Source organism: Peromyscus maniculatus, chromosome 3, assembly GCF_049852395.1.
Source record: "Peromyscus maniculatus bairdii isolate BWxNUB_F1_BW_parent chromosome 3, HU_Pman_BW_mat_3.1, whole genome shotgun sequence".
Lineage (NCBI taxonomy): Eukaryota > Metazoa > Chordata > Mammalia > Rodentia > Cricetidae > Peromyscus > Peromyscus maniculatus.
In genome coordinates this window covers 110,907,662-110,920,223 of record NC_134854.1, presented here as the reverse complement: position 1 = coordinate 110,920,223, position 12,562 = coordinate 110,907,662, and the positions used below count along the sequence as shown (strand labels likewise).

The 12,562-nt window shown below is 47.2% G+C and overlaps 1 protein-coding gene across 6 annotated transcripts in view; it reads left to right on the top strand.

Annotated features, from left to right (window-relative positions):
• Positions 1-9,859, top strand: part of Kbtbd12 (kelch repeat and BTB domain containing 12) — a 79,653-nt gene extending 69,794 nt beyond the window's left edge. For all 6 annotated transcript variants that reach the window (XM_042274483.2, XM_076567284.1, XM_076567288.1 and 3 more), the window contains one exon: positions 6,279-9,859. In XM_042274483.2, the coding sequence (XP_042130417.1) occupies positions 6,279-6,472 (194 nt within the window). In that variant the 3' untranslated portion in view covers positions 6,473-9,859. The remainder of the gene's footprint in view (positions 1-6,278) is intronic.
• Positions 9,860-12,562: the final 2,703 nt, after the last annotated feature.

Below are 12,562 nucleotides of genomic sequence, written 5' to 3'. Positions count from 1 at the left end.
CAAAACAAGTCTTGAGTTAAAACATCATTCACTTTGAAATGTCAGACTGTGGAGAAATTTGAACCATAGCCGGAATCTTCTAGATGGTTGTAGAGCACTCAGAAGAGACACTTGAAGGCATTATGTGAGAGGATATGAAAAACTAAAGTGAGTGAATTCAGCACCCGAGTCAGGGGACAGAGAAAGAATTGCAAATAGAATAAGAGAAACTCTCAGAAACAGCTTTCAGCTTGGTACAAATGATTCTGTCACACTTTTGAAAGTTCTTGATTTGAGGTCAGAAGTCCAATGTGATTTCCTGCTTTCCATGTGGCTAGTATATTCACTGGGATTTCACAAAGATAATAAGGCCTCCCCAATTCCCAAGATTGAGAAGTATATCTAATTAGCTTCTAATTAGGGTCTCTGCTGTAAGCCCTTCCCAATTTGATCAGAAATTATAGCATATAAATTCAATCAAAATCATACTAATTCTTCCTTTCTGTTCTGGGGATTAAACCAAGGGCCTCATGCATACCAGGCAGTTCCTCTACCACTGAGCTGATCTTCAACCCCCCTCCTTTTTTTTTTTTTTTTTTTCACTTTTTATTTGGAGATAGGGTCCCACTAAGTCGACCAGGCTGGCCTTGAATAATACAGTCATCTTGTAGACTAAGGTAGAAAAGACCAATTATCATTTATTTAGTGACTTACTCAAAGCACTGCTTATACTTCCTATTTGCCAAGCATGACTTCACTTGCTACCTGGAACAGAATGGCCTGGAGGAATAGCTGAAACAGTGGGCCATTGCCCTTAACACCCTGCTGACTGCCGTGTACACTTCTGCAAAACCCTGCTTGCTTGGCCACAATACCGTGTGGTTTTAGAGTATAAAATGAGAATACACCGGATCCTTCATCACAGCCCTTCAGGAGATGTCCTGGTTGCGGTGCCTTGGTGGCATCTCCTCTCTTCTGTCTCACTGGTGTCAGAGCGCTTATTTCAAAAAGATTCCCCTCACAGTCACTCCAATAGCCACACCAACTAGTTTGTCATTTTTTTTTAGTTTGTCATTTTTATTTGTGCTCTCAGTATGCTTTTATTTTCCTTCTCTTTTTGTTTTTTTGTTCATAGTACTTTTAAAGAAGTGTAAGAACCAGGCCATTTCACTCATCGATACTCCAGCAGCCACCTTTGACTGGATGTATTAACTCACCTCATGCTACTGTCCCGCCTAACGGTCAACAGTGTTGCTTGCGATCAGTGATGCCCCTTCCACACCAGAGTCCAGGTGGCATCAGGAAGCCTCTTCGTGTGTTTATTCACATCCTGATCCTGCTGTTTGCTCGTTGATAGTGAAATCTGAATTCAGTTGTGTTCTGGGCAGCTACACACTTTCTATAACTTCTGCTCTGTTGAGATTTTCTTTTGCCCTAATCCATTGTTAGTTAATGTGTACACTCTAGAAATGTTTGGGTGGGTGCATACTTAGATTCATTTGGCACAGGGTTCTGTGTCTCTGTGGTTAAATGTATTGATCATGCTATCTAGCCCCCTCAGAACAGTGTTACACATTGGAGTTGTGTTTGCCAAGGGCTGTAAACCCATAGGCAAGTTAATTAGCTTGTCTGAACCTCTTACCTTCACTATGAATGGAGAAAATGTTTCTTAGATGCTTGTTCAAAGGGCCAGTTGATTTTCTCAACAGTTAATGCACCTACCAGTGTTCAATGGTCATTTTATTAACATCAGCCAACCTTGCACAAATGAAAGTATTTGTCCTTATATGAATTTAGTCTTGTGGGTTTTTTGTTTTTTGTTTTATTTTTTTAAAGGCAAGATCTTGCTCTGCCCAGGCTGGTACTGAACTTCTAGGCTGCAATGATCCTCCTGCCTCATTCTCTATACCACTGTGTCCTGGCTAGCTTTAGTCAACTTGACAACTGAGAGAAAGAGATCTCAGTTGAGAAAATGCCTCCCTAAGATCTGGCTCTAAGTTATTTTCTTAATTAGTGGTCAGTGGGAAAGGGCCCAGCCATGGTGGGTGGTGCCATCCCTGGGTTTGTGGTTCTGAGTTCTATAGGAAAGCAGGCTGAACAAGTCCTGGGGAGCAAGGCAATAAGCAGCTCCCCTCCATGGCCTCTGCATCAGCTCCTGCCTCCAGGTTCCTGCCCTGTCTGAGTTCCTGTCCTGACTTCCTCAGTGATTGACAGTGATGTAGAAGTGTAGGCCATATAAACCTCTCCTCCCCAAGTTTTCTTTTGGTCATGTGTTTTGTTCCAGCCATAGAAACCCTAAGATACACTGCATCCAGCCTCTCATTATTCTTCCATCAGGACAACTTTTAAGTTAGTTGTTTGAACCTAAAATCCCTCTGGTTTGAAAGTATTATTTAGTTGTTCTCAAGACAGTAAACAAAAAGCATCAGAAATACCCCACAGGCACCAGGCACACATGTGGTACATAATACACATAAAATAATAAAATAAATAAATCTTTAAAAATTAGAAAAAGAGTAGAATTTTTTGTATGCAATAAAAGCAGTGAAATTTCTGCAAATGGTGACACACACCTTTAATTTCAGTACTCAGGAGGCAGAGGCAGGAAGATCTCTGTGAGTCTGAGACCAGCTGGTCTACATAGTGAGTTCCAGGACAGCTGGGGCTCAGAGCTACAAAGAGAGATCATGTCAAAAAAGAAAGGAAGGAAAAAGGAAAGAAAAAATAAAGAAAAGATGGAAGATAAGATTTAAAAAAACAGGGGCTGGGGAGATGGCTCAGAGGTTAAGAGCACTGGCTGTTCTTCCAGAGGTCCTGAGTTCAATTCCCAGCAACCACATGGTGGCTCACAACCATCTGAAATGAGATCTGGTGCCCTCTTCTGGCCTGCAGGCATACATGCAGGCAGAACCCTGTATACATAATGAATAAATTAAAAAAAAAAAAAAAGATTTAAAAAACCAAAAACAAACCCCTGCAGTTCCTAGCATACAGTACACAGGCTTGAATCTGAACCGAGGTGTTTTAGGCAGTATGGTTGATGAATGCAGAGCAACTGTCAGGGTTGTGTGTTTAGAACCAGGACTGCCAGGAGGTCACAGCGCCACACAGGTGAGCACGGCCAGCGAGGTCTCAGATGCAATGTGCATTTGACTTTCAACTAATTGCTAGTCCTTGGGCATTTATAAGACGTTTGCTGTTGCCAGAATTTTCACAAGTGGCACATGTGGAGACCTGACCCACAGTCTAAGAACTGCCTCTGCCTTTCGGGTATGAGCTAGTGCATTATAAAAGCGGTGCAAACGGTTCCTATAAGAGGACAATCTGCATGCTCACACAGATGAATGCAGGTGCCTTCTTTGCATAGTTTACATCCAGGGTTGGTCAAGTTCACAGATGCAGAACCAGTGGACATGGAGGGCCGATGGCGTGTTCATAGTCAGCCTGTCTTTGGCATGTGCCAGGCACAGCTCTTGAAGATCACGGATGATGTATATACAATCACATGTGACCTTTGAGTCCCTCCTCTGAGAACATTACAAAGAATGAAAAAGAGGCACAGAGCAGTGGTACATTATCCCAAGTCACCCCTTTCCAAATGGAGGATTCACCGAACATACCTGTCCTCTCTTGCTTCTGCATTAGTTAAGCTCTTTCAGTGTAAGCCACACATACGTCCTCAACTATGTTTGTGCATTGGATTGGAAGGGTGCCTGGGCACAAGGATCCAGGGATGAAAACCACAACCCATCTGGCCTCAGAACAGACTAGAATAGTTCCTGAGCTCCGTGTTCCAAGCACATCAGAGAAGCCAACTCAGTGCCTTTCTGGATTTCAGCCCTGTGCCCCTCACTCAGACCTATCACTTCTCCCTCTGCTGACTTCTGCCTGGTGCTCCTCGGCCTTCTGCTCAGTACAATCCTCACTTCAGTACTGCACCCGTGAGGATCTCCAGCAGGGGCCCAATCTACAAGCAGGCCTGAGTGAGAAGCGGGGATATGCCTGCCTGTCTGGACTCTCCACCCCTGGAGAGCTTGTCCTAAGTGCATTCCTCTGGAAGCCTTCTTTATCTATTTTCTCTAGCTTAGACATAATCCATTTTGAACCTTCTGGCTTTGATGTTCACCGGGGTCAGCGACTTTAGGGTCAGTGACTTAAAGGGCCAAGTAGTAGAATCTAGGTAATGACCCTAGGTAATGACCCTATGGATTCTCAGTCACTTGTGACTTGGCTCCTTCTCTCCAGGTTAAAATCTCAGAAGGAATGAACACAGTTGGCCCAGCTCACTTCCTGCACCAGTCCTTGGTGCCCAGGCTGCAAATCTGTGCCCTCGAATCCGTACCCACCCAGGAGCTATCAGCCATGGATACACATGGCCAGCAGGCTGCCCTTCCACTGGGCAACAAAGTACAGGCTTTACAGCAGATGTGTAGACTAGTGAATGAAAGAACAAGGGACCGAACAAATGCTTGGAGATTAAATAGCTTTATTTTTAGAAAAGTATTTGGGGTGCGGGTGTAGATCAATGGAGCCCTGCCTAGCATGTGTGAGAGGTCCTGGGTTCTAGGACTCCCCAGCACCAGTGAGTGAATGAAGGAATGAACGAATTAATGACTAAATAAAGCAGGACAGCCTGCATTTTGAATTTTTGCTTTCATCGCCACCTGCTGGCCGGAACTGGTATCAGGCTAAAGTTCTGTTACAGACGTTTCCTTGTATTCAGAAAGAACCTTTTTCTAAGAAAAGCTGTAGTTTCTTTCTTTAAAAAAAGTTTACTATTCTAAAATTAACATTTTATTTATAAGACAGTTGTGTAAATTTTTGTTTATATTTCATATATTTTACATGAAAACATTTTAGAGGAAACAAAATTGGTATTTTTACCAAAAAAAGAAAAAACAGATTTTTAAATATCTTTACATAATTAAAGAATATAGGAAAATCAATATGAAAATATTAGGGGAATGAAGAGATGTATCGGGGTTAAGAACACTTGTGGCTCTTGCAGAGGACCTGAGTTCAGTTTTCTGCACCCACAGGACAGCTCATAACTACCTGTAACTTTAGCTCTGGGGGATCTGATAGTTTCATCTAGACTCTGTGGCTACGCACACACATATACACAAATAAAGATAAATTACTAAAAGTCGACCAAACAAAAGACCTAGACAGTAGTAGACACCTGATGGGAAGTCTAGCCTGTGCCCGCAGGCCTGCCTTCTACTGCGTGACCACCTAGTGTCTTCACCAGGACACGGAATGGTGTGCCTTGTCCCCTGCCTCTGGGACATCATTACACTAGGCTGTTTTCCTCCTACAGTTCCTCCTGGCCATGCCTAGCTGACCATCACAGAACGACATAGAGCACAGGACATTTATCCCTGCACTTCGGCACCCGCACACTTGCCAAGTGTCGTTACATCTATCTTCTTCTGCCTGCATAAGCTCCTGTCGGGCAGACCCCTCCAGAAAGTATGGCTCTGGAAGTTACTGTGACCGCCCAGTGCAGGATTGCGGACCCCTGCTGTTGTCAGTTCAGGAACACTGGGGCGTCTATGACAGGTCTTCCTAAACCTCGCCCACATCTTTCTCAAGCCCCCTTTACTAAATTCTCAAGTTGCCCAAGGTTCTCATGCTGTCTGCTTCCTGCCCACATCCTGGCTGAATGTCAGTATCTGTATGCCCAGGAAAGGCGATGGCTGGGTCAAGGTCACACTACTCAGGCTGTGCTTCTTCCTCTTGTGCATACAAAATCAAGACAGTTCCACAGCATCAGAACATCCTTCCAACGTGAGACAAGCACGTATTCTATCAACCCTTGAATACTTTATAAAGATGTGTTTATTTTTATTTTATTGTGTATGTGTGAGTGTCTGCCTATATATATGTGTACCGTGTGTGTGTGTGTGTGTGTGTGTGTGTGTGTGTGTGTGTGTGTGTGTGTGTCCCAGGAGGCCAGAAGAGGGTGTCGGATCCTCTGGAACTAGATTACAGGTGGTTGTGAGCTGCCCCGTGTGGGTGCTGGGAACTGAACTTAGGTCCCCTGCAAGAGCAACAAGTGCTGTTAACTGCTGAGCCACTTCTCCAACTGTGCTGAGAATTTTTTAATGTGAGCTGCATGGCAGTCTTCTTTAAATTCTTAACTATCAGGACACATGTTTCCACATGCCTAAGTACCTTTTCAGTGGTTTGTTGATTGACCCTTGGCCCTCAAAGAGGATGCAGTTGGATAGAGTGGTGACAGCCTCTGAGCTTAACACACTCATGCTTGTTTTTCTCCCTACTTTGCTGCCTTTCAGATCGCCATGAGGTTATCTCCAAAGAAATTTTGGAGCTGGACCCTTGGGAGAACCAGTGGAATGTTGTCGCCATCAACGCCCTCATGCATGACAGCTATGACGTCTGCCTGGTAGCTAGGATGAACCCCCGAGACCTCATCCCACCGCCCTCAGATCTGACTGATGAAGGCGGTGACCACAGAGGGCAAAGCTGAGGGTCTCACGGCTGGAGGAGCCATGGCCTGGCAGCCGGGCCTCCGAATGCAAGACCCCGCATTCTGTGTGGCGCTGACGTTCTCACTGCATGCCTAGCAGCCCCTGTGTAAAGCGGTACTGAGCAGTGACAGGGGTGGGTGGCACAGGGTCTTCCCTTAGGGGCATCGCAGCCCGATGAAGTAGATAGGGCAGTGCCGGGCGGATGGCGAGGGTGCATGTGAGTGGGACAGGGAGCGCATGGAGGGCAGCACCCTGCTCTGCTGGGGACTCAAGAGCACTGCCGAGCAGACCCACGGGTGCTTCTGATGATGAGATTGTGGGAGAGGCCAGTCAGAAGCCCTAAAGTAGGAGAGCTGGTGCACGTCTGGGACATCTAGTCCGGCCTGGGCACACTGCTCGCACACAGGATTTGTCACCGAGAGAATAAAGGTTATAACTGGGTGACCAGTGCCGAAAGAGGGAGGAGCGTGGGTCTGGGCCCAGATAGAGGGGCCATCTTTCCTGGAGCTTTGCCCCAGCTTAGTCTGTCTATTAGAACTGCCCTGACCTACAGCCCTGACCTACAGCAGCAGTGCCCACTGTGGGCCAAACGCTCGGACCTGGAACCCAGCTCTGTTGCCACAGGCCACAGTGAGCAGAGCGTTACTGGACACAGAGGGGCCCCTCGGGGTTAGTACTGAGTGTCTAGACTGAACTTGCCCAAGGCCTCCGTCCAGCTCTCAGCTTTACAGGACCTTCCTCAGGTCGAGGCTGGCTGACACAACAGGTCTAAGTATGAGGACCCAGGCCAGGCTCTGAGTGAGGAGAGAAGAGGCACCTATTGGCTGCCTGCTGCCTCTTTCAGATCCCTCTCCTGGCTGGGAGGGTGAGCTGAAGCCTACTTCAGCCCAAGCAGGGCACGGTGAGCTCCCCCGCCCCCGGATATATTAGGGGTGATGTGCAGTTACAAGTGGAAACTCGTCTATTTTGCCTCCATTCACATTTCCGGATGCACGGCAGATCCATCGGGTGGCTGTTCTCCAATAACTTGAACAGAGCTCCTGGGTAAGCAGGGTGGATGCCCTGGGCTCCTCTGGAGAAGAGCAAACCCTGCATGGAGCGTGTGTTCTCCAGGTTCCAACCTCTACCTGACAGGGAGCCAGGCTCAGTCCAACTGGAGCCATTGCAACTTGTTTCCGACACCAAGGTGGGAACTCTGGGGGTCCAGCACAGGTGTACCCCCAGGAGGCTGCACTCTGGGAGGTAGAGACCATGTCTACCTCTCTGAGGTCACCCCCTAAGTCTCTGTAGCAGTATCTCTCACATGGGTGGAGTTTTGGGTGACCAGAATAGACAGTATGTCTAAACGAGCTCTCTGAGCCTGTCTGGGACTTCAAGTTTCAGTGTCCTCATTCTGCCCCCTAGTGGAGGGTAGTAATCTGAGGTTTCCTTTTCTCAGGCAAACCAGAGCTGCTCCTCAAATTGGCAGCCAGGCTTGGGAGAGGTTCTAAGGGGTCTCTGCCACCCCACCCCACCCCCTGATCCCCTTCCAGAATCCCTGTTCCTGCTCACCCACCTGGGCACGTTAGAAGCTGCCTGTCACCTGGATCATGGGCCGCAGTGGCTTTATCTTCTGAACGCACTGGCCAGGACCATGGGCAGAACTTTCCAAATCTTCCCTTCCTCCTATACAGAATGGGAAGGAAAACCCCATATCCTTTGCAGGGTCGGTGTGTAGAGTGAGTGAGAAAACGCTAAGTGGAATACTAGTTTCAACACAAATACCATGAACAGGCTTTAGCGGCTGGCCTTCTTACTGTTACCATGGTCAGGGTTTCCCAGGACAAAGTGCAGAACAGAACCCAGGGCTTTGGGGAATCTCAGACTTAGGGAGAGGAGTGGCTGCGTCTAAGTTGGTTCCAATGTCCCCTGTGCTTGGCTCTTTCAGCAGCGAAGACTCCCTTGGGTCTGCAGCCCCTTGAGAACATAAGTAGATGCCTCCAGGGCATCATCAGGTAGTGAGAACCATCCAGGGCTAGGACACCATTGCTGCCAATGCTAGGAAGTATGAGAAGGGAACTTTCCAGGGAAGGCTGGGGGAGGACACAGGACAGTGGCTGGTCCCCCTGGAGCAGACAGTCCCAGAGCTGGAGGAGAGGCAGGAGCTGGGAATATTCTCAGGTTTATTCCCGACAGGTGCATCCAGGATTTCAGATGTCTGGCATGAACTCCTTTTGTTCTACACTCAGAACCCAGAGGACAGCTTGCTAGCTTTAGTGCTCACTTTCAGCTCGGGGGGCCTCTCCGCTGACTTTCCTATTTGTGATTCAAACCAATCCGCTCTGGCCTCCTGGAGAACTATTGTTAGAGATTCCATTTGGACAGACCTTCCTGTTACCCCTTCACTGTCACTGAAGGTCTTCTGACACCGCAGAAGGCCCCTTATAAAATGTCTACTACTGGGGCTTCTTATCTTTGTGACGCAGGATTGCTGGACGCTGAGCGAGGAGACACAATGGGGAAGTAATTTGGATGCTGGGCTGATAAAGGACTGCAGCTGTCAGCCTCACTGACTCAGTTTGTGCTCAGCAAGAGGCAGCATTGTTCTCAGGCTGACTTTATAATGAAGAAATGCTCTGACTGCAGACTTATAAAATACATTTCTGCTAATGAACGATCGCCTGCATTTTGGTTTTCACATTGTGGGTGAGTGTAGGTTTCTGTTGAACAAGAGTCCCAGTGCCTGGTAAATGTGGGAATGCCATGTCAGAGAGTGAGCATCCGGGACAGAGGCAGGTGGAGAGATGGCAAGGGGCAGCAGGTGGCCTGCTTCCGGGCAGGGCAAGCCCTGGCCCTTCTCTTCACGGCTCCTCTTTCTACACAAAGCAGATCAGCAAACACAGCCCCCTTCCCCACCCTCCTGAGACAGTCTTGCTATAGCCCAAGCTGGCTTCAATTTTGCAATCCTCCTGCCTCTGCCTCCTGAGTGCTGGGCTTACAGGCAAGCACCACCACTCCAAGCTATAAAGTCTCATCTCATGAGGAGCAAAAGCCAAACTCATCTCAGTAGGCAAAAATGCCAAGAGCCCACATTTCCCGTGGTACCATACAACCTCAGTGGGACAAGTTACCATGGATTCAGAGGCTTAAACCAGCACAGACTTATCCCCTTACAGTTCTGGAACTCAAGAGCCCTTGTGAATCTCAACGAGCTAAAATCCATGGTGGAGGGGCTGTGACTCTTCTGGAGACCCTCTCTGTTTCTTCCTCCAGAATCTGCTGGGCTGTCTTGTTCTGAAGCCCTCTCCTCCATCTTCAGAGCCAACAACCGCACGGCCATGCCTGCATCTTCTCTGTCTCCCTCTTCCACTTTTCAGAACTATGATTAAATTGGCCTGCCTGGACAATTCAGGGGACTTCTTGTAGAGATCAACTAATTGGCAACCTTCAGGCCAGTGGTGACCTTAGTCTCTGCTATATAACAAAATATATGCAGGTTCTGGCACAGATGTGATGTGGCAAGGGAATAATTTTTCTGCCTATCATACCCAGAATCCTTTATGTTACCCATACAATGATCCACACATATGTAAATATCTGGTTCCCCCACCTTCTCTTTCTCTGGTCAGGAAACACAGGAAAGTGACAGAGGTATCAATACACATGCAGCATGTGTCCTAGGACCTTGCTTGCCTGTGAAGACACAGCAAGAGGTCACCACTACTCCCCAGAGGGCCTCTAGGAGCAGGGATGCCTGGAGCTGGCTGGGGGCTACTTCACACCCATGAGGAGCCACCACAAATAAAACCGGTATAGCAGAAGGGAAAAGTGGGCAGAGAGAGCCAGGTCATGACGGCATTGCAGAATAACCAAATTAAATCATCCCCAAAGCCAGCCCTGCCTCTGGGTCTTTCCAGGTTTGTTAACCAACATCTCACATCCCTTTGTGAACCATCCCAAGGCTTCTTAATAGTGAGTGGCACCAGGGATGAGGGCATTGTAAGCAGGAAGTTCCAAAGGTAGGAGAGTCATGGGTTGTCATCCTGGTTAGGCAGTTGACTCTGGTCCTTGATTGGGCACTCAAGAGTTAAGTCATACCTATTATACCTGAGGATAGGGCTGAGCAAGTGCAGCTGTCCAGTCCAGACACTTGCTGGAGAGACTTCACCTGCTGGAGCCAGTTACTACCTCATCAGACTTCATGAGTCTGTTATATGGGACCCACAATAAGGCCCCAAGAGGCAGAGACACTCCTGTTGAAAATGGCCAATTGGAAAACAGAGTGGGGACTCCAATCAGGGAAGCCAGTAGGCTAACTGCAGATCTTCACTTCCCAGTCCTCTCCTCTAAATCCAGTCAAGTCTCATCTTCAGTTCTGTAGCAGACCAACTATGGCCTCCTCCTTCCCCTTCCCCCATGTTGGCTGGATCACACGTATCTTCCCCTTCAATCTTCCTCCCCACAACTCATCACTTTATTCCAGCCCCCAGCTGCAACAGGCATTCCCTGAGAACCCACTTGCCAGAGAATCAAGTAGGCCAGCAGAGCGAGTAAGGTGAGCTTCATGTCTTCACTGTCGGCTCCAAATCCAGTCCCCAGTCTCACCCCTAGCTCTGCAGCAGACTACTTGTTGTGGCCTCCCCTGATTCCCAGGGAACTAAGCAGAGCCTGCTGGAACACTCTGCTTTCTTCCCTCTTGTGGACACCTTCAGCCTCCTCCCCTCCCCCACCAGCCCATCCCCTTTCATAAATGTCAGCTCCCAATACCTAGAAAAACATTTTACCCTGAACCCCCAGAGGCCACACCTATCAAAATCCCATAAGAAATCCCTACCAGGCAACATACAGCCACCACACCCTCCTAAGAATGAAAGAAGGTGACAGAAACCGAGGAACAAAACACCCAACCACGACCAGACCAGATAACAGCACCTGGAGCTACAACCATCCCGAACCCAAATGCCTAGGCACCAGCATAAAAACACAACCCATAACAACTGCAGTTGGGTTTGTTTGTTTGTTTTTTTCTCTTTTGACTCTTTGGGGGCCGCCACCCAGCTCCCAAATAAACACACAGAAACTTATTCTTACTTATGAATGCCCAGCCTTACCTTGACTTATTTCTAGCTAGCTTTTCTTAAACTATTTTATCTACCTTTTGCCTCTGGGCTTTTACTTTTCTCTATTCTCTTTCTCTACTTCTTTCTCCATTGGTGGCTGAGTGGCTGACCCCTGGCATCCTCCTCTCCTCCTTTTTTGATCCTCCCTTCTCTTATTTATTCTCTCTGCCTGCCAGCCCTGCCTGTCCCTCCCCTGCCTAGCTATTGCCTGTTCAGCTCTTTATTAGACCAATCAAAAGGCAAAGTAACACAGCTTTACAGAATTAAACAAATGCAACATAAAAGGATGCAACACATCTTTGCATCATTAAACAAATATCCCACAGCATAAATGAATTTAATGCATCTTTAAGTAGTAATCCACAACAAACAACCAGGACAGTGTGTCTCCACTAGAGCCCAGAAACCCACCACACTAGGCCCTGGGAATTACAACATAGTTGAAGCACAAACAAAGCCATTGAAATAACCTTTATGGGTATGATAGAGGTCCTTAAAGAGGAAATGAATAAATCCCCTAAAGAAATCTGTGAAAGGGGTTGGGGATTTATCTCAGTGGTAGAGCGCTTGCCTAGCAAGCCCAAGGCCCTGGATTCGGTCCTTAGCTCTGGGGAAACAAAGAAAGAAAGAAATCTGTGAAAACATAAACAAACAATGGAAGGGAATGAATAAAACAGTTCAAGACCTGAAAGTGAAATTAGAATCAATAAAGAAAAACCAAACTAAGGGAAATCTGGGAATGAAAAATTTAGGAACTCAAACAGAAACCTCAGAGACAGGCCTCACCAATAGAATACAAGAGTTGAAAAAGAGAATCAGGCATTGAAGACACCAGAGAAGAAATTTATACCTCAGTCAAAGAAAATATTAAATCTAAAATACTCCTGGCACAAAATATCCAGGAAATCTGGGACACTATGAAAAGACCAAATCTAAGAATAATAGGAATACAGGAAGCAGAATCCATTTCAAAGGCACAGAAAATACTTT